General features: G+C 38.9%; 1 protein-coding gene across 13 annotated transcripts in view; it reads right to left on the bottom strand.

Annotated features, from left to right (window-relative positions):
- CARMIL1 (capping protein regulator and myosin 1 linker 1) overlaps positions 1 to 21,144 on the bottom strand; it is a 346,067-nt gene that overhangs the window by 95,337 nt on the left and 229,586 nt on the right. For 10 of the 13 annotated variants that reach the window (XM_030817391.1, XM_030817392.1, XM_030817397.1 and 7 more), the window contains 7 exons: positions 19,591 to 19,602; positions 17,237 to 17,318; positions 16,372 to 16,471; positions 16,216 to 16,270; positions 10,814 to 10,986; positions 9,241 to 9,309; positions 6,339 to 6,432 (listed from right to left, as the gene is read on the bottom strand). In XM_030817391.1, the coding sequence (XP_030673251.1) occupies positions 6,339 to 6,432; positions 9,241 to 9,309; positions 10,814 to 10,986; positions 16,216 to 16,270; positions 16,372 to 16,471; positions 17,237 to 17,318; positions 19,591 to 19,602 (585 nt within the window). The remainder of the gene's footprint in view (positions 1 to 6,338; positions 6,433 to 9,240; positions 9,310 to 10,813; positions 10,987 to 16,215; positions 16,271 to 16,371; positions 16,472 to 17,236; positions 17,319 to 19,590; positions 19,603 to 21,144) is intronic. The other 3 variants (XM_030817393.1, XM_003263227.4, XM_030817399.1) reach the window with 1 other exon arrangement.

The following is a 21,144-nucleotide window of genomic DNA, read 5'->3' as shown; positions in this document are numbered from 1 at the left end:
TAGTTTATCAATTATACTCCTTTCAAAAAAGTTTTTAAGGCCGGGCGCGGTGGCTCACGCTTGTAATCCCAGCAGTTTGGGAGGCCGAGGCGGGTGGATCACGAGGTCAGGAGATCGAGACCATGGTGAAACCCAGTCTCTACTAAAAATACAAAAAAATTAGCCGGGCGTGGTGGCGGGCGCCTGTAGTCCCAGCTACTCGGAAGGGCTGAGGCAGGAGAATGGCGTGAACCCGGGAGGCGGAGCTTGCAGTGAGCCGAGATTGCGCCACTGCACTCCAGCCTGGGTGACAGAGAGAGACTCCGTCTCAAAAAAAAAAAGTTTTTAGTGTTTGCAATATGCATTTATAAATAATCCAAGTCTACTTTCAAATAACGCTATATTGATTCATGAGTAGTGTAGGTACCTTATAATGGAATATTGTCAATTCCTTTTCCATCCTTTATACCACATTCACCCAGTACATTGTGGTTATTATTACTCTGAAAAAATAGTCAGCTTTTTTTTTTTTTTTTGAGACGGAGTCTCGCTCTGTCACCCAGGCTGGAGTGCAGTGGCGCAATCTCGGCTCACTCCAAGGTCCGCCTCCCGGGTTCACGCCATTCTCCTGCCTCAGCCTCTCCGAGTAGCTGGGACTACAGGCGCCCGCCACCATGCCCGGCTAATTTTTTTGTGTTTTTAGTAGAGATGGGGTTTCACCGTGGTCTCGATCTCCTGACCTCGTGATCCGACCGCCTCGGCCTCCCAAAGTGCTGGGATTGCAAGCGTGAGCCACCGCGCCGGCTAGTCAGCTATTGTATCAATTCATAATGAGAAAAATATAATGTTACCTTATTTTATTCCCTCTGATGCTCTTCCTTTCTTTATGCAGATCCAACTTCTATCTGTATCATTTTCCTTTTCCCTGAAGAACTTTAAACATTTCTTACAAGACAGATCTACTGGTGATATATTCCCCCTCAGTTTTTGTTTATCCTAGAAAGTCTTTATTTCTCCATTACTTTTGAAGGATAATTTTCTGGGCCGGGCCCGGTGGCTCACGCTTGTAATCCCAGCACTTTGGGAGGCCGAGGTGGGCAGATCACGAGGTCAGGAGATCGAGACCACGGTGAAACCCCGTCTCTACTAAAAATACAAAAAAAAAAAATTAGCCGGGCGTGGTGGTGGGCACCTGTAGTCCCAGCTACTCGGAGAGGCTGAGGCAGGAGAATGGTGTGAACCCGGGAGGCGGAGCTTGCAGTGAGCCGAGATTGCGCCACTGCACTCCAGCCTGGGCGACAGAGCAAGACTCCGTCTCAAAAAAAAAAGAAAAAATGAAGGATAATTTTCGTAGATATAGAATTCTACGCTGCTGGGGTTTTTTTGCATCAACACTTTAAATATTTCACTCCACTCTCTTCTTACTTACATGGTTACTGACAAAAAGAGTGACGTAATTCTTATCCTGGTTTCTCAATACACAGGTGTTTTCTTAGTCTACGTTCTCTAAAGATTTTCTCTTTGTCGTTGGTTATCCATATTTTGAATTTGCTATGCCTATGTGTGCTTTTTTGGTATTTATCCTGCTTGGTGGTCTCTGAGCTTTCTGGATTTGTGGTTTAGTGTCTGTTGTGAATTTCGGAAAATTATCAGCCATTATTACTTCAGATGTTTCTTCTGTTCCTTTCTCTCTTTTCTTTCCTTCTGGTATTCCCATTAGTTGCAAGTTTCATCTTCTATAATTATCCCACAGTGCTGGGATAGTCTGTTCTTTTCTGTTTTTCTTTTTGCATTCAGTTTGGGAAGTTTCTATTGAAGAATCTTAGAGTTCAATGATTCTTCCCTCAGCCATGTCCAGTCTACCAATAACCTCATCAAAGGCATTCTTCATTTCTATTACAGGTTTTTTATCTCTAGTATTTCCTTTTAATTTTTTTTTTCTTAAGAGCTTTTATCTCCTCCTTACATTACCCATCTGTTCTCGCATGTTGTCTGCTTTTTCCACTAATGCCCTTAACAAGTTAATCATGGTTATTTTAAAGGCTCTGATAATTCCAAAACTGGTATCATAGATAAGTCTCATTCTGATGCTTGTTTTGCCTCTTTCACACTGTGTTTGTTGCTTTTTAACATGCTTTGTAATTTTTGGCTGAAAGCTGAAAATCATATATCTGGTAATACAAACTGAGGTAATCAGCCTTTTAGTGTGAGGTTTTATATATTAACTGGCTAAGAGCTGGGCTCTATTTAGTATTTGCTGCAGCCGTATATGCCAGAGGCTTTGATTTCCTCTAGTGTCCTTGCTTTTGTATCCCATTATTTTGGGGTTTCCCTAGAAACTCTTTCTTAATTACAATCTGTGTCTTGCAGTTTACTCAATTGTAATCCACTGTCATTTTACTTAGCGTGGTGATAAGGTGTTAGGAAGGGGAAGTATTCTACAATCTTATGATTAGTTTTTGTTTTAAGCAATCCTGGTCCCTGGGCTATGGCCTTCGAAAATATTTCTTATCCTTTTTAACCCTATCCCTTATGTGAGACAGAAAGGCTAGGGAGGGTGGGTTGTTTAATTATCTTTCCCTTGTTCAGGTAAAGTCCTACTAAAGTAGTTTCTCTGGCTGGTAGACCTTTGTTATTTAGAACAGAATGCTCTGAGTGTACCCTAACCCCTGCCAGAAAAAAAACGAAATTTTTCTCCAATCTTTACTGAAATAGCCTGATGAGACTCATGGAAGTAAAACCCATGAAAGGGTGGGGGTTCCCTAAAACTGGACCCCTAGGAGTTTTTAACTCTTAAGGTAGTCCAGGCTAAGCCTCTGGCAATTCATCACTTACTGTTTAAGTTATTACTCCTATAAGTTATTACTCTACTAGCTTCTGCTCCTGGCAAGCTGATCTTGGCTATGATTCACTGTGATTCTCTGTACCTCTCTTTCCAGTCCCCAGTTTTCAGGGTGATAGTTTTTCTTGTGGCTTAAGTTCTTTGACAGATCTAAGAAAAGTAATTGATTTTCTGTTTGTTCAGATTTTTTTGTTGTGAGGATGGGAGTGATAACTTCCAAGCTCTTGAGAGTTCAAATCTGAAACCAGAAACCTGGTTTCTCTAGAATATGTCTTTTATTCAAAGCTCATTAATATCCTACTGGAAATTATAAAGGTATCTACTATTTTTATGTAGCTTTTCACAAACTCCTTTTCACATATACTGTTTCACTGGATCCTCATGGTCGCCTTAGGCAAATTAATCTTCCTACTCTTTGTTTTCCATATCTGTAATAATAGAACCTACCGCATCATTTATTTTAAGGATTACATGTATTAATTTATGCAAAACATTTAAAATAGTTCGACACCCAGTAAGAATTATATATTGTCAGCTAAACATGGTTATTACATAGCTTTATTTTTCCTACCTATACAGTTGAAAAAAATAAAGTTCAGCAAAATTGAGTAACTTATTGAAGGTTATGAGAAGAGTTTAATTTTAAGTCAGATATTCTAAATTCAAATCTTGATTTCTTTTGCCATACCACAGCTTTTTCCTCCCTCATCTCCAATCACACTGTCTTCTATTCAACATATGCCTGAAAAGTATTCAAGCAACCAGGCATGGTGACTCACACCTATAATCCCAACACTTTGGGAGGCCAAGGCAGGAGGATTGCTTGAGTGTGGGAGTTTGAGACCAGCTTGGGCAACATAGTGAAACCTCGTCTCTATAAAAAATTTTAAAATTAGCTGAGCACAGTGGCATATGCTTGTAGTCCTGGTTGAGATGGGAGGATCACTTGAGCACAGGTGGTTGAGGCTGCAGTGAGCCATGACTGCACCACTGCACTCCAGCTTGGGCAACAGAGCGAGACCCTGTCAACCAATCAATCAATCAATGAAGTATCCAATCATACACACCAGGCACTGTGCTAGCTGTGAGAATAAGCAAGATGAGAGAATACATAAGCTCTGCCATCAAATAACTCATAGACCATTAGGAGAATAAAACATGGAGCCGGGAAACTTAAATCAATGTTGCAAGGCCAATGACAGAGAGGAGTACAGGAAATCCTAAGACCACGCACCTAGAGAAGGAAAGGGCCTCTGAGAGGTCTTCCTGGATGAGCTGATGCTTGATTTCAATCTCAACAGACCTGCATGGTAGTCAGGAAAGAAAAAGGATGTCTGGAATATAGCAGGGATTCTCAAACTTTACAAACACCAGGAAAGCTTGTGAAAACACAAATGCTAAGTCCTACCCCAGTTTCTGAGGCTTAACAATTTGCATTTTTAATGAGTTCCTTGAGACAGGTCAAAACAAAAGAGTTGGCCAAAGATGAAGTGGGAAGTGTACAGGAGGCAGATCCTGGACAGAATTTCCTGCTGTGTTAAGGAGACCCAGCTTTATCTATCCTGAAAGCCACTAGGAAGGGATAGAGTGAAGATTTTAGTCTGCTCAGATTTACCATGAAACAGGATGGCTATTTTTTATTGCAACATGTAAAACTGACAAGAGGAGGCAAATGTGGCAATAATCCTGGTAAGAAATGATGAGACTTGAAGGAAGGTATCCATAATGGGAACAGAAGGAAGGAAAGCTAATGAAGGGATTTATGCTACACGATGGTAGATTTACTGATTGATTAGCTAAGGAAGAAATGAGAGAGGAAAGTCAACTCTGGAAGACTAGATGGAAGGTGGTAACACTGTGATCTGAGCAACTCCTTCATCAACTAAGATGGACCCTAAGGTTAAGGAAACAAAGTCATCTATGGGGTAAGGGTTCAGGGCCAGTTGGCAAGGCAAATTTCTAAATCCCTACAGCTCTAAACTCCCTAACGACAGGAGCTATCAGATCCCTTCTACTCTGACTTACAACCCAGACCACTATGACTCTGACTGGACAGGGGGCCAGCCTTACATTCTTTTTTTTTTTTTTTTTTTTGAGATGGAGTCTCGCTCTGTCACCCAGGCTGGAGGGCAGTGGTGCGATCTCTGCTCACTGCAAGCTCCGCCTCCCAGGTTCACACCATTCTCCTGCCTCAGCCTCCCAAGTAGCTGGGACTACAGGAGCCCGCCACCTAGCCTGGCTAATTTTTTGTATTTTTAGTAGAGACGGGGTTTCACCGTGTTGGCCAGGACGGTCTTGATCTCCAGACCTTGTGATCCACTCGCCTCAGCCTCCCAAAGTGCTGGGATTACAGGCCTGAGCCACCACGCCCAGTCACATTCTTTTTTGATAAGTAACTGCAGACCTTAAACCAGTTTCAGCCAGTGTACAGAGGCTGCTCACAAACTGTCTTTATGTACTATAGTTCTAACATAACCAAATTCACCCTCATTTTAATGCTAAAACCTAACCCCAAAGTGAATATGAGATGTATGTTACATGTTTACCCATTGCACATGCACTCTGCTCCCCTCATAAATATGTATAGCTCCCCCCCAAGCCTGCTGAATATGTACAACTCGACTGTACGACGTAGGCCTTGTGAGGCATAAAACCCAACCTGCCCTTCCCTTCTTTGAAGAGAGGAGCACATTCAGCACACACCAGAGACTGTCTCTTCCCAGTTTGCATACCAATATCATTAATGAAGCTCTCCTTTCTAAAATTTAGCCATCTTGGTGGTCTTTTGGATGACATCACCAAGGAGAAAGAACAAAGGGGGAGGAAAAGTTCAAAGATTCCTCAAATAATACCACACTGTGAGTGAAGTAGGCTTCTTCAGATGGGAAATATTTGAGCACAACTAAAATGCAGAGAAAGGTGGCCATAGAAAGAGAAGGATGAAGATATGGAAGAGCAAGGGAATGATTCAGAGGTTTCCAGCACAGGGCAGAATAAGGGGGTCAAATGCACCAGGGAATGGCTGGGCTTTGAAGTGGAAGGTACCTCTGAGTTTGCCAGTACAGAGGCAGGAGTGGGTGTAGATTTACATACATTTATAGATGAGGATGGTAAAGTGAGAGCTCAGGAATACTCTAAGTTTCTTGATGAAAAAAGAAGAGAGGGATCCATCTGTTGAGGATGAAGAGGAGGGAAGCTGTGCAAACTGATATTCAGTTCCACACATTTCTCCAACAGCCAATCAGGAAGTTAACTATACTTATGCTCTGGCATGTTGATGTTGTAAGAATGTTATTTTATTCCACTTAAATTGCATGACAAGCTTTAGTGTTCCTTAGTATACTCCTCCCCCAGTCATGCATTACCCCGGTTGTGGTCATAAGAACATAAGACAATGTGAAAAAATAAAATTTAAAAAAAAACTTTGTAAAACAACAAAGTATTGTTTATAAGTTCAGGAACATAACCACAATTCAAATGTGAATTTCTTGTAATTAAGCTACTGATTCTTCAATACCTTTTGCAGAGCATCTTCTGTTTTTTCAGGGTTTGTTTTTAGGGCTTGAGAAGCATCATACATAGGAATTGGCATAAATCTTAATGTGTAGTTCCTAGAAAAAGGAGAAAATAATATACTTATTTAAAAGTAACTTCCTATTACATTAATTCAGCACTCTTTTTTTTTAAATCCAAAAGGATAGCTGCAAGAGTAGCTTAGAAAATTCCAAACCACCAGACCATTTAGGCCCCTAGATTGCAGATTATCCTTTGTAATAACCACAAGTGCAAATACCACAGGCAACCACATTAATTCACACTACCTACAAAACTGACACAACTTTGAGGAATGCAGTTTTGCTGTTTTGTTTTTAGTTTGGATTCCATCAAGGACAGAATTTTCACACTGGGATTGAAAAGATGAACTGAGGGAAAGCCTAGGGAAAGTCCAGCATCAACTTGCTACATGGGTTTCAGTAACCAATAGATCTGACTGTACCTGGGTCCCCACAGTGATTATGTGTGACAACCAGCCCCAAACTGGTAGAGGAAAAAACAGAAATAAAAACAAAACATTTGCTTGCAAAGCAAGCCATTAGCATCCACAAAATAGTCTATTAAGTTTCTGGACTCCATTAAATGAAGATGCCCAGTATACATGGGATTGTCTCTTTTAAAGCTGCTGGGAAAGGGTCTGCTGCCTGGCTAAACACTCTGACCTCTGCAGGTCCTTTCAGCTTGAGTTCAAGAGCTAATGTCCACCAGGCTCTAGAAACCAAATGAAGCAACTGTTGATTGCTGTATATTATCCCACTGCTACTGGCAGGCCTATTAAACATGAAGATGCAGGAGTCAGCCATTTTTGTGTGAGCAAAACACACAGAACTCTGAATCTGGTCCCTGGCCTTTGATCCTGACCCTGCTGCAAACTGCTATGTGCTCAGATGACCATTAACACCTGCTCACCTACCACAAACGCCAGTATTAGGGATGACTTCTGTCCTCCACCCCAAAATGCATCTGTCCATTTCTTCAACACGGTACTCAGGAAGAGCTCAATTTCACCTTGGGCTACTTGGTGGCAACTGGGACATTAAAATTGCACAGTAGCTGCCTTGTTTTAGGACTCTAAACTATTAGCAGCACTCACAGTGCTTCTCAAGCATATTTAGATGACATCTATTAGAAGAATAAATTAGCAACTACCTCCTAAAATAAGGTACTAATAAAGAATAAATAACAAAGAAAACCATCAACTTAATAGTAGCAGTCTAGATGGGCTAATGGAAAAAAAATATTCACCCAGTCCAACTTATAGAGTAGCTTCATGTAAAATAATCAGACAAAGAGAAAGCTGTAATTTCTATGGCTTTAATTTTTATCTTAGCTTTGTTTTAGCAAAATTGTTTTTGTTTGCCTTCAGAAAATCCAGCCAAATTAAACTAAGAGATGATATGTCTTTTTTACAGCCTTGACAGTTTTTATTTCCCTCATCCAATTTTTATCATGTTACAGACCAGCACAGTTTATTTAAACCAAATGTGATTTTGAAGCATTGGCATCCTGGAGCAGAGCATACATAATCGACTGTGATCAAGGGAGTCCAACAGTCAATCTGGAAATGTTGAGTATTGGTTGTGCACGCTCCTAGCTTCTTCCAAACACCAGCCTGGGCTGGCAGTCTACAACAACATCAGGGTGGCAACTGTGCTGTTAGCATCCAGATGCAGCTCAGTGTAAACAAATGTCTCCATTTGGGGTTTTGTGGTGCAACAGGAGTAACCATAGGTGGGTCTGTGATCATGCAGTGGCAATGCGAAACTGATAGTCTAAGCTGCCTTACCCCTATTTAGTAATGCCCTGGGGTCAGTACAGAGAAGGGGCTCAGAAATGAGTCTCTGTGATTTTGCAATGGCAGTAACTTTGAACTCCTGGCTGAAGTAGAGCCACAGGATTTAGAAATGGAAGGGGCTTAGAGATCATTTACCCTAATCCTCTCACTTCATGAAAAGAGAATTAATCAGAGAGGTAAAATGCCTTGATCAAGATCACAGGCTTGTGGGTGACAGAACTGGAGACTGACTGAAGGACTCCTGATTCCCAGTCTAGGGTTGTACCACAACACCATGTCAGGCATGAGAGGCCCTCCTGGGAGGCCTCACATATACAAGGAATCTGGAAAAACACAAAATAATGAGCATTTCCTCCCCTTTCCCAGGGAAACGGCTTCTATGCTATCCGCCCCTTATTTTTCACCCATATTTTACAGCCTCTCATTTTTAATGCTATAAATCTGCTTTGTTCACTTCTGCCTTTATAATACAATATGAGGACCAAAAAGCCCAGAAAGAACCACATTCCTAGTATTACTTTCAACTATGTCTAGTATTATTTTCTCATTTACTGGGAAAGTAAATTCAACAATAAATAATAATTGCAGGCTTTAGTTACTGAAGTAATGAAGAAAGTCTTTCACAGTCCTGAGACAACTTAGCCCTGGGCTTACCATTTATCAATTTCATCTTTATTTTCTGGACCTCAGCTTTCTTCTCACCACTGAATTCAAAGGTGTCACGATAGGCAAAAGAACAACACCCAGTGTAGATTGTGAAACCACAAAGGGGAAAGGAAACAAGGCAAGTGTCACACAGCCCCTTTCCCGTGATTTCATTTAATTCTCACGACAGTGTGGTGTTTTTGGCAGAACAGGCATCTGTGCCCTCATTTCATACATAAGGAAACTCCCACCAGGAGAAATTCAATGTCTTCCAAGATCCCATAGATGGTTAGCTGTAGACTAAATTCAGACCCAGATCTTCTGATCCCCAATAAACAGTTGATTCTATTACTCCACAGATAACACATATACCATTGGTTTTTGTTTTTCTATTTCGTAGAAAGAAATCCTAATTCAAACTTACTTTTCCATAGCAACAGCTATATCTTGAAAGCCTTGTGCAGTGATGTTGTTCTTGTCCCATATTACAGTCCTGTTTGAAAACCAAATCACATAAATGATCAGACACTTAGAGAAAATGATTCTCACATTGAATATAAACCTCTTATAGACAGCACTGTCTAAATATTTCAGTACAGCTGCATTATGTGAGCAAGGAATAATGTTCATCTTCATTTCTAACAAAACAAGGATAAGCATTTCCCCCAATATTATATTCGTAACACATTTACCATGCAAGTAGTATGGAAAAACTGTACTTAAAAGCAATAGCACATATATTAACTTACTATTATGTTATCTAACTTTCACTAGACAGAAAACTCTAAATTCTGATATTTCTGATATTCTCCCAATCATATTCTTATATTTATGTCTGAGGTGGAAGCTATTTACAAAAGATGTGAACCAATTCCATGCCCAATATAAAGAATTTCAGCTACTGAGATTTCTCACCCCAAACAGTAAAACGCTAATGTTTCCAAAACACTAGAGAGAATCTGTCATAGTTCCTTGTGTTTTCATTATTTCCCTGACATGGCTCAATTAGTAATCCTAGGAACTTCCTCACTCTGCTGGCAAAACATCAGTTACTATAAACAGGATATTGTTTGCTTTTTAAACACAAAATCTATTTGGGGAGAAAAATATTACTTTACCTTCAGAATGTGTAGACTTCAGAGGTATTTAGGATTTGTCAGTTCACCCTGACATATAAAATAGCTTTTATTTGTCTGGATGATCCTGGCCTCACAACTTTCACTGCCTTCCCTTCCTAATCTCGATGACCTTCTTTACACACATACTGACCTTCAAAGAAATTGCTGCAGATTTTGACTTTTGGCTTCAGTTTAGACAGAAAACTCAGACTTTTATGCCAGAGACTAGAAAAACATCATGAAAGAGCCCTTGAGGAGCAATGTGAATTAACTCTTCATTCACCAGACTGCTGACCTAGGTAACAACTCCAATCTCTCTGAACGATGGATGGCAACAAGGTGACAGTGGAGCTAGTCCTTAGGAAAAGCCACGCTTAGGAAACATGGAATAAAACTGCTAAAGAGAACAGCTAGCAGCCAGCGTGAGCCTGGTTTTGAACCAGCAGACCTTCTGTGCCCCTTGTTTTTAAGTCTTTATATTGGCAGGCATGAGCAAGGGGGTTAAGACCTTGGGCTCACAGCGAAGTATGGGCTCTGCTCACTTAGTGTTGCCTACAAAACCCTCCTAGCTTCTCACTGCCTTTACCTACACATTGGTCAGCTATCAACACTGATGTGAAATAGGAAATTGTGGCAGTTCTCAGTCAGGTGCTACCTTACAACAGAACTATAAGACAACAGACCAAAGGAATCACTACGTCTAAATTTGGGAACACCCTCCTCATTATTCTGACAGAAGTCTTGACGTTGTCACCTCTTCTCCTCAAGATGGCCTCATGGGAAGCCCAGGTCCCCTTGGGCCCAGCAGCTCTGCAGTGCTTGCTGTTCAGAATCTGCTCCAAGCCTTCCTCATGAGTAGGGAGGGCGGGATCTGCCTACCTGAGCTTAGTGTTGATCTGCAGTGCTTTGGCCAGCATCTTCGCTCCCATGTCCCCCATTCCGTTGCCGCTAATGTCCACTTTGGTCAGGGAGGTGTTGCTTCCCAGGGCATTGATGATGATGGTGACCTCAGTCTTGAGTTTCGAGTCAGCCAGGGACAAGGACTGCAGAGGCTGTAGAGCAAATGACATGCGGCACTCAGCAGTCTCATCAAAGCAGCACCCACTCTCCACAATGCATTTCGTGGAGAATGAGAGGGGATGGACCACTGCACGTGTCTGATTTTAGAACTACTACCTAAAAGACACTCATGGATGGAAACTGAAGGTTCTGGCACAAAATGGACCACTGGAGTCAAAGATGGAGAACTTGTGTTTTAATGCTGAATACCTACCACTTTTCTTTTAAGGGAAGCCAGGGAAAGACATGCAGGCTGACAAATGCCAGCATGAAGCAGAGGATAGGATGAAATAAATAAAAACATAACATAAAAATTTCTCAGCTTTAATATGATCACCCTTTATACCCATTTTATTTTTATACAAGGTGAAATGACACCTTAAAATACTAATAGAAGACAAATGCAAGATAAAAGCCAGCCAGGATTAATAATAGCTGACAATTATTGAACAATTACTATGTTTAACCACCATTTAAGCTTTTTATGTGTATTAATTCACTTAATCTTCCCACTAACCCATTGCTTAGATGCTACTGTTATCCCCATTTCCCAAACCAACAAACAGAAAAGTTAGGTGACTCAACCAAGTTTACATTGTTAGAAAGCACCCGAACTAGGATTCAAACCCAGATGTATTGGTTCCAGATTTCATGCCCCTAACCTTATACCACATCTCCCTATTAGCTTATCGCAGATCTTTTTGATCATCACCCTTTAATTTTATCTTTTTTTTTTTTTTTTTTTGAGACAGGGTCTTGCTTTGTGCAGAATGCACAGGCTGGAGTGCAGTGGTACAATTACCACTCACTGCAGCCTTGACCTCTTGGGCTCAAGCCATCCTCCCACCTCAGCCTCCTGAGTAGCTGGAACTACACATGCGCGCCACCACATTCAGCTCATTTTAAAATATTTTTTGTAGAGACAGGGTCTCACTATGTTGCCAAGGCTGGTTTTGAACTCCCAGGCTCAAGTGATCCTCTCACCTTGGTTTCCTGAAGTGCTGGAATTACAGGCATGAGCCACCACACTCGGCCTTAACTTTATCTGTTGAGTTTCAATCAGAAGATACATCTACAATTCTTTTTTTAAGTAAAACTTGTGTGGCTTTTTTTTTTTTTTTTTTTTTTTTTTTTTGAGACAAGGTCTTGCTCTGTCCCCCCAAGCTGGAGTGCTGCAGTGGCATAATCTCGGCTCACTGCAACCTCCGCCTCCCAGGTTCAAGTGATTCTCCTGCCTCAGCCTCCCGGGATGGGCATTACAGGTGCCCACCACCATGCCTGGCTAATTTTTCTATTTTTAGTAGAGACAGGGTTTCACCATGTTGGCCAGGCTGGTCTCAAACTCCTGACTTCAAGTGATCCACCAGCCTCAGTATCCCAAAGTGCTAGGATTACAGGCGTGAACCACCGCACCAGGCCTTGTGTGACCTTTTTATTTGACCATAAGCTGTATGGTGAATCCAAACCAGTCCACTCATTGTCCATCCATTTTAACCAGATATTGAAAGCCACTCAGCCTAAAGGCAGGTTTTGTTTGTCTTGCATGGTATCTGACCAAAATAATAATAGTAACAATAAATTAATAGAGCTTCCTACTTACACCCAGCTCACTTTACTAGTTTATGTTGCCTTCCTAGCCCTGTGGGCATTTAAGTTTGCATTCCTTGATTTAAGCCATAACTTATTAAAGTGGGGTAAGAATTCCAGGTTAACTAGGTTGAACCAAAGTGGCTCTAAATGTCAGAATTCAGACTTCCCTGGGAGATGTGGATGTCTCCTGGGTTGCGTGGGTCCTCTATATTGTCCTAGCCACACTAAACAAATGATATGGTTATTGCATAAGCAGTCCCATCACTACAGGAAGTAATGATAGAAGCAGCTTCTGGGGTAATCTATGACCAAGTTCCACAATGCCTGGGGGATTGGAGCTCTCAAGGTGTGCCTGGGTGGTCTACAAGACAGACCCCACACACAGCCTGGGGTTTGTCTGTGTCTACTCAAACACTTAACATTGACTTCCAAAGCAACATCTGTGAGAGGTTCATCTACCAAAGGGCTACAGGAGACAGAATGAGGGTGTTGATGGTTTCAAGACCCAGATATCAACAAAGCATCATTATGCATTTGGTTGGTACCAAGAGACAATAAGCATATTATTGTCCTTATCATCCAAATTTACCATGGCTTTCAAAGTTAATACATTTACGGTAAAATCAAAAGGTAATGCTGCATTAATCAGAATCAAATTTATAAAAGTTAAATGGCCTGGTAAGTGCTAAGGCAATTAAAACCTGGGCCAAAAAGTCTGTATACATTTAAACCCAAGTGGGTTTAGCTTGGTTTCTTCAATTTTCTTAACATCCTACATATAGGTAAGCGGAAATGACAACTAAAAACTCTTCAGGCTCAGGAAACTTACTGTTTTAAAGAAAAACAAACACAATATGCTTTAATGAAAAGATGTAATTACATCTTTCATCATTTCAATAATCTTGATTCAATTACTACGAAAATGATATATTATAGCTTCTTCCTAATACTGGAAAACTGCCAACTCTCCGAGCTATCAAGCATCAATTCCAGGACTATATTCAAATTCTAATATACCCCAGTTAATACTTAAAAATAATAGGCAGAGTCATTAATGCGAACAGAACAGCCTGAATTGCATGAATATTTATAAGGTCATCCCTTCTTGATTTATTGTACTTCTGTGTAACATTACTATTTGAAATCTTACTATTTCTTTTTCATAGCTGAACATGCTTAATCTGAGAATCTGTCTCCTGGCTACAGGCACCCCCAGGAGAAACACATTCTGTTCTACTGGTTACAAAATGGGTTTGTATGTAATACTTCAGAACAAAACTCCCTGTCATCTTGGCCCCTCTATGTTACTGTCCCATGACTCTGGGTGCAGCAGACTGAAAACCACCGTCTATAGCTGAAGGTAACACTGGAACCCACCAGCATGTAGGTTTTTCAACTGAACATAATGTATAATACTGGGTGAATAAGGTATTCCACAGGCTGGTCAAAGAACAAGCTCTACAAACACCAGGCCAGAATGTAAAAAGTAAAGAGATTTTTTTTTTTAATATGTAAAACTTGTAAATAAATAAAACAAAAAATGATCCCAATTGTACCAGGTATTGGTAAAAATTTTTATCGTCACAAGACTCATCTCCTAATCATTTCAAATTCTTTTGCATATTACCAATTTAAAAGTAGAAAAAAATAGAAGAATTGCTTTCTGAAAAAGCCATCTACTTTTCAATGGCAGGAACATAAAAAGCTTTTCATTGTACAGCATTATGAGTGACACTCTATTCAAACTTGTAACTTGACAGAATTCACATTTATATAGCAAACTTTATCATCTGCAAATATGGTTTTAGGTATATTTTAACTATCATCTTTAAGTAACGGACTTCCAGAATTATAGATACAGTTTGAAGAACCTCACATAATGAGCAAAACATAAAATTTATGTACTTTTCATAAAATATAAATTTTCCTAAAGTATACGTTAAGAAAAAAACATTTTGGGGTGAATATTAAGTATAATTACATAATATTAGCTTCCCTAATCTGTTAAAACTGGGCCAATACTGGAAAATCAGAAACTCAAACAAGGCAGAGTGATGCAAAGTCAAATTAAATATGTAAAGCAAACAGCATAAACTCTGAGAAGTCTAAATTAAATTCTAATTATATCCCTAATTTCAATAACCCAGCATAAGAGCAACAAAATATGGGGTTTATTAGCAAATGAGGGTAAGGAGAAGTGCTGAATTCATTAAATAATAGTGAGATTCATTTTCTAGCCCACCACAGATTGAAAATTACATCCACAATGAAGAAGAAAGAGAACAGAATTTTCTCCTGCCCACCAGCTCAGAGCCCCGCCAAAGAAGTGGGGGCAACGGCAAGTGAGGGAGTGTCCGGTGTCCATCCCTCCTGGCCTCTTAGCTTTCACAGAAAAGTCAGCTTACAGCTGTAATAGAATTTGCTCTTCCCTGGTATGAATTCAGAAGGGAAAATGATACTTTTTCAAAATGTGACATACTTCACATGATTAATATAAAAATCATCCTCATGACCTACAAAAGTAGCTATTACAAAACATGAATAATGTGACTCTTTATAGTAGGAATACAAATTGATCTGAGTTTTAGGAACTGGAAAAGCTGAGTCTGGTGACCAAATAGGACTTTCAGAGGAAACAGACAAAATATTAGAGAGCATCAGTAAAGTATAAGGTGTAACACACCAGCTCTAAATTAAATGGATTCATGGTAGAGTGCTGCTTATTTTGTCCATAAAATAACTTTTCTTTCTCCTAATCCATTTTAAAGGACAGCAAAATAAGATACTATTTGAAATTAAACTTCTTTACCCTGAACTAAATTTTGGTCAGGAGCAACGAAAGAGGATTAAAAATACAGAGTGCTACTAGACTTCAAGAAGCAATTAAAGATGGAAGAAGGCCGGGCGCGGTGGCTCACGCTTGTAATCCCAGCACTTTGGGAGGCCGAGGCGGGCGGATCACAAGGTTAGGAGATGGAGACCATGGTGAAACCCCGTCTCTACTAAAAGTACAAAAAAATTAGCCGGGCGTGGTGGCGGGCGCCTGTAGTCCCAGCTACTCCGAGAGGCTGAGGCAGGAGAATGGTGTGAACTCAGGAGGCGGAGCTTGCAGCGAGCCCAGATCGCGCCACTGCACTCCAGCCTGGGTGAGAGAGCGAGACTCCGTCTCAAAAAAAAAAAAAAAAGATGGAAGAAAACTTCCTTGGTCTCCTATAATTCCACATAATTATTAGATGAAATTCAAATTAGCAATATATTTCTCAGCATTATATAAGGTCATAAAGTCAACTAGATTGTGAAAATTCATGCCTGAAGATTAGTTTATTAGCTAAAGTTAGGGAGTAGTAAGGCCAATTAAAAGATAGGCTCAGGAGTCAATTTATACTTCTTTTTATCTATCAGTGACAATCTTCCTTTAATTGACAGTGAGTTGAATGAAGTAAAAAAGTAAGTTTTCAAATACATTCTACAACTCTACTAAAGCATATTTATTCCATTTTTAAAGAGTAATGGAAAATGTACACATTGATAAAACTATCTGAAAGCATTTCAGCATTAATCCAGTAGAAATAATCAGTAAGAATGGCAACAAACAGAAGATTTTAGTAAAAAATGTTTAACATAATACTCACTGATTCTTCATCTTGAATCATCTGTACTAAGTTGTCCAATACAGGTGTCAGATTTCTAAAGAGATTTTAGAGATGTGGACAGTGGAATCAAATCAAAAGCTTTCAGGAGGCTGGTTATTTTCATCATTGTCATATAAAAAAATTCAAAACTCTTACTTGGATTTCATATTATTAAAATTTTTGCCTAACGCCAGGTGTTGTATTGATCTGTTTTTACTGAGCCACACTATTAAGGTAGATAGGTCAGATTCTAAACCTGGAAAGAATCAGAGTAAGTAGAGCATCAAAACACATGTGTATAAATTAATTTTCAGCTGGAACACAATTAAGCAAAGGTGACATGTAGTTGGATGACTTCCTTTACCTTCCTGAGGGGCCTGGGATTCTAATCTTTTATTTTCAAAGGCACTCTTTGCTCTCTTTTCATGTCCTATTATTTCACAGGGATAAACTCATTCTCTACAAAGACTTATCTAAATCTCTTATACAATCAGTGGCTAAACCAAGTCAGCAGGAAATGGCAATGAATAATGGCAGAAAGTTTCATCTCTCCCACCACTGTGAGAGAAGATTCCAACAAACTGTTCACTGGGGGGTAAGTGGAGTTAAAGTTGTCTATGCAAATTTCACAGGTTCATACTAACATGATACCACAATCAGCAGAAATGAAGCTAATGATACAAGCTTCTGAATAAACAAACAAAAGTACAATTTTATTATCAGCAAGAATGCAAAAAGTTGGGCTTAGACCTTTTTCAATGTACTGGTGATGTTTTTATAATTGAATTGTTTTACTGCATAGACTTTGCATAGTTGGCCACAGAATCAACTTAGTAAGACCGTGGCACAGATTTATTCTACAAATAAATCCTATTGTTAAATTTAAAAGCCCTATTAGTCATGAAATAAAATAATATTTTTATTAAGGTATTGTCTGGATTTGGGTAGAAGATTATTTTCCCCTTATTAACTTGCTTCAAAAAATACTTCAGTTTCATTTCTTTTCTGATATCTGACTTACCATTGTCAGAGATGTCTAAGCTGGTGATGTTGTGTATTTCAGCAATGCAACCTTCTAATACTTGAGCACCTCCTGATCTCAGCTAGAGAAACACAAACCAAACACAAAGTAAAGTCTTCACTCTACTGGAGATGTAATCAAAAAATTAAAAATAGGAGATAGTTAGTCTCAAAATAAACTTAGCACCAAAGAAAAAGTAAAAGCTTATCAACTCCAAAGAAGCTATTATAAATGGGTAAAGAGCCTATCACTAGCCATTGCTGCTGTTTCCTATGCCACGTGATCCCACATTAAATCCTAAAACCATTAGAAAAAAACAAAACAGAAACAAGATGACCACCACCCACGCCATAGTAGCAAAGCAGTGCATTATCAACCCAGAAGAATTTCTTCATTTCTGACTTTTGGAACTCTAATAAATTCATTTTATACATGAGAAAGTTACTGTTGTATTTGACCGTTACCGATTCCAAGGTATAAACTCTCCACCCAAACAAAGGAGACAATAAAGACTTACTTTGACTGTCAAACATTCCAGGAAGGACCCATCCCTACCTGTTCTAGGAAATGAGTGAGTTCTCACTAATAAGGCAGAGATTAGCTAACTAAAGATGACTGCAAAATGATTTGTACAAATGCTTCGAGCCATGGAGGGAAAAATGTTAAATTAATATAAAATATTATTATGATGATTGTTTCAGAGCAAAACTAAGTGCAAATGATATTCTCACCTCATTTGCAATTTTATTTTAAAGAGAAAGTCAACCTGAAAAACCCAATACAGTACTTTTCATCTTTTCCTATGAAACCAAAGCATATTTTACAGCAGTCATAACATCTTTGTATTTTCCATCCAGCAAATATTTGTTGAGTTCCTACTCTGTGTAAGGCATTGTGAAGGATGCAAAGTTTCCTAAGCTGTGGCCCTTTTGCTCAGTAAACTTACTATCTAATGAGGAAAAACAAACTATCATTTTTTGGAAACCTACTATGAACCAAGGAACATGGCAAGTCCTTTACTCATGTAGGAAAATTAAAATTTATAAAAATTTTGACAACAAATTTACAATACGAGGTGCTATTTTCCACGTGTCTAGGTTTTGATGTAAGAATTAGAAGAATCCTCATTTCCCTATTTTGGATGCGATATTTTGCTAGTTCCTTGGATCAAAACTTGCCAACTTCTCTGGCTTCTTGTATGGTAAGCAGAGTTCTGCACAGATCTTTGAGAATGCTCTCTATTCAGGAGAATTTCAGTTGGGATATTTACATTCAGCCATTCCTACTTTTTTGAGACAGCGTCTCACTGTGTTGCTCAGGCTGGTCTTGAACTCCTGGGTTCAAATGATCCTCCCACCTCAGCCTCCCAAGTAGCATGTGCCACCGCATCTCATCATTTCTACTTTTTAAGGTGACAGATTGCTCTAAGGTGAGCTCTAAAGTAGAGTATTACAGAGAGGCAGACCTCTCCAAGGGACTGGTCTACATACTTCAGGGAAACCAAAACCAGCTTCACAGCTGAAGGGCTTCTAACCTGTGTGTGAAGCTATTGTCAGGACTGACTGCCAGGCCCATTTCACTACATCTGCTTGTTTTCTCAGGAGCTCTCCAGCTTACCTAAATGCCCCATCGAGCCTATCTCATCATGACACCTGTATATCTTCCCCAGCACCTTGCTACTGAAAATTTGAGATGAATAAGTACAGAAATTGAGTGTAAAAATTTTTAGAAACCTTAGTAGTAAAAATTTTAGGTCTGTTGTATCTAATCATAAAAATTGGGGGCTTGCATATCTTATGTCTTTCTAAATCTTTCTTGTATTTTATTCGTATTATATTTTATAAATGTATTGGTTTATGATAGATTGGAAGTTTAAAAAAACATAAAAATAGTTTATTTACTACAGATAGTTCTGACAAGCATGGCTCTAGGTCCCAGCTTGTTTAAACTTGAAGAAGTAAATGTGTACATACACTACGTCAAAGCTAAAGCAAGAACTTATTTAAGCAAACACTTCTCAAAAAACAATTTGATTTTCAGAGCAAGAAAAAAGTATGCTTTTGAGAAGATAAACGTAAATGTGTTGTCTTTACAATTTCATATTTGCTGATAGTGATTTACTTGCTGAGAAATAAAATTTCTGTTAGAAAATTTCTAATGTTCTATCATTGTAAAGTACAGTAAAAATATTCCATTTATAGAAATAGAAAATATAGGTAACATTTAAATGTTTAACTTTGTTTATACATACTCCTTACTGATATTTGTAGTATATACACATAAAACATACTTTCCAATGCTTAAAAAATAATCAAATGTATCAATATATTCTAATTGATTCATAAAGTACTTACACAATGGCCAAGCTAATGAAAGCCCAAGGAGAAAAAACAGAAACCATTATCAGCAGTATGCAGAACAAGAATAAAGAAGCTAAAGTCTCTATCAATAAAAAATGTAAAAAAGCAGAGTCAGAACAAATACTTCTAACTAAAATTTGCTCCCAAAACAAAAATTTAGATAAGAAAATAACTAAGCTTTAGTTACCAAGAACATTCAAGTCACAGGTTATTAAATGTCTAAAATTCCCCGAAAGCTAAAGCTTTCCCAAAACAGTAAAAGCTTTTTCATTACTGTAAATGAAAATCCTTTTAAATGAATTTGCATAATTAGAGGCTGTCTGCATGTGTGCATGTAAAACTGGTTTTTAAATTACCCTTGTTTGGATCCCACACACTAGCAGTATTTAAAAGAAAGCAAGATCAAAGAGAAGTAAATGTGACTAAAACGTTGAACACTTTTTGAACTGTTAAAAATAAAATCATATTTCTTTCAAGAGGGTAGTATCCTCTCACTCAAGAAAGGTGGAACATTTCTGATCTTACTTACAATTCTAAGGAAAAAGTTATATCAAACACTCAAATATCCATAATGGGGAAAAGGACAGCAAGGAAAATTAAAATCAAGAAGGAACTTTTAATAATTTACTTTCCTTCCTTACTATCATTTGTCATTTAAAAAGATATGGCAAAAATATAAAATGATCCCCAAATTATCTACTATTCTTTCATAGGGGTTCCAATAGTAATTTTTTTAAAATTAATTTTTATCCTGGGAAATTTTCGTACATAAAATTGAATGGTGTAGGTTTCTCCAAGGACAGAAAAAATTAGACAACATCCAGTTCATAATGTCCACTTTCTAGCAGGATTTGATGCTAAATAACAATCTAGTATCTAAGAAGGATGTATATAAACACAGTTGTTTTTTTGTTTGTTTGTTTGAGACAGTCTCACTGTCTCCCAGGCTGGAGTGCAATGGCATGATCTCGATCCACTGCTACTTCTACCTCACAGGTTCAAGCGATTCTCCTGCCTCAGCCTTCCAAGTAGCTGGGATTACAGGCGTGCACCACCATGCCTAGCTAATTTTTGTATTTTTAGTAGAGACGGGTTTTACCGTGTTAGCCAGACTGGTCCTGAACTCCTGACCTCAAGTGATCTGCCTGCCTTGGCCTTCCAAAGTGCTGGGATGACAGGCATGAGCCATCATGCCCAAGCAAATACAGTCATTTTCAAGGTGCAAATAGTTGCAGATATTCATTGCTTTCATACATGCATCCTGTCACATGAAACATTTGCAATTCTGCATTCCATACCTGGCCTGACAGGGAAGTGATAGGTGAGGGGCACTACAATGATGCTTGCTTCAAGGTTGGTTGAAAGACTATCAAATGGAATGAAACTGTCTCAAAAGTTTCTATTCAATTGCTGCAAAACTCATTACAAATGTCGGTATTTGGTGCTCTTTTTCTACTCACCATGAATTGCAATAAACTGTAGGATCATCTTCAGAAAAGCTTCCACTTAAAGAAACTAACTCCCACACCCAGGCCTGCAACTAAGCCA

The sequence above is a fragment of the Nomascus leucogenys genome, chromosome 8 (genome assembly GCF_006542625.1).
Source record: "Nomascus leucogenys isolate Asia chromosome 8, Asia_NLE_v1, whole genome shotgun sequence".
Taxonomy (NCBI): Eukaryota; Metazoa; Chordata; class Mammalia; order Primates; family Hylobatidae; genus Nomascus; species Nomascus leucogenys.
Note: the sequence above shows the minus strand (reverse complement) of the source record. Positions and strands in the feature narration are given on the sequence as shown.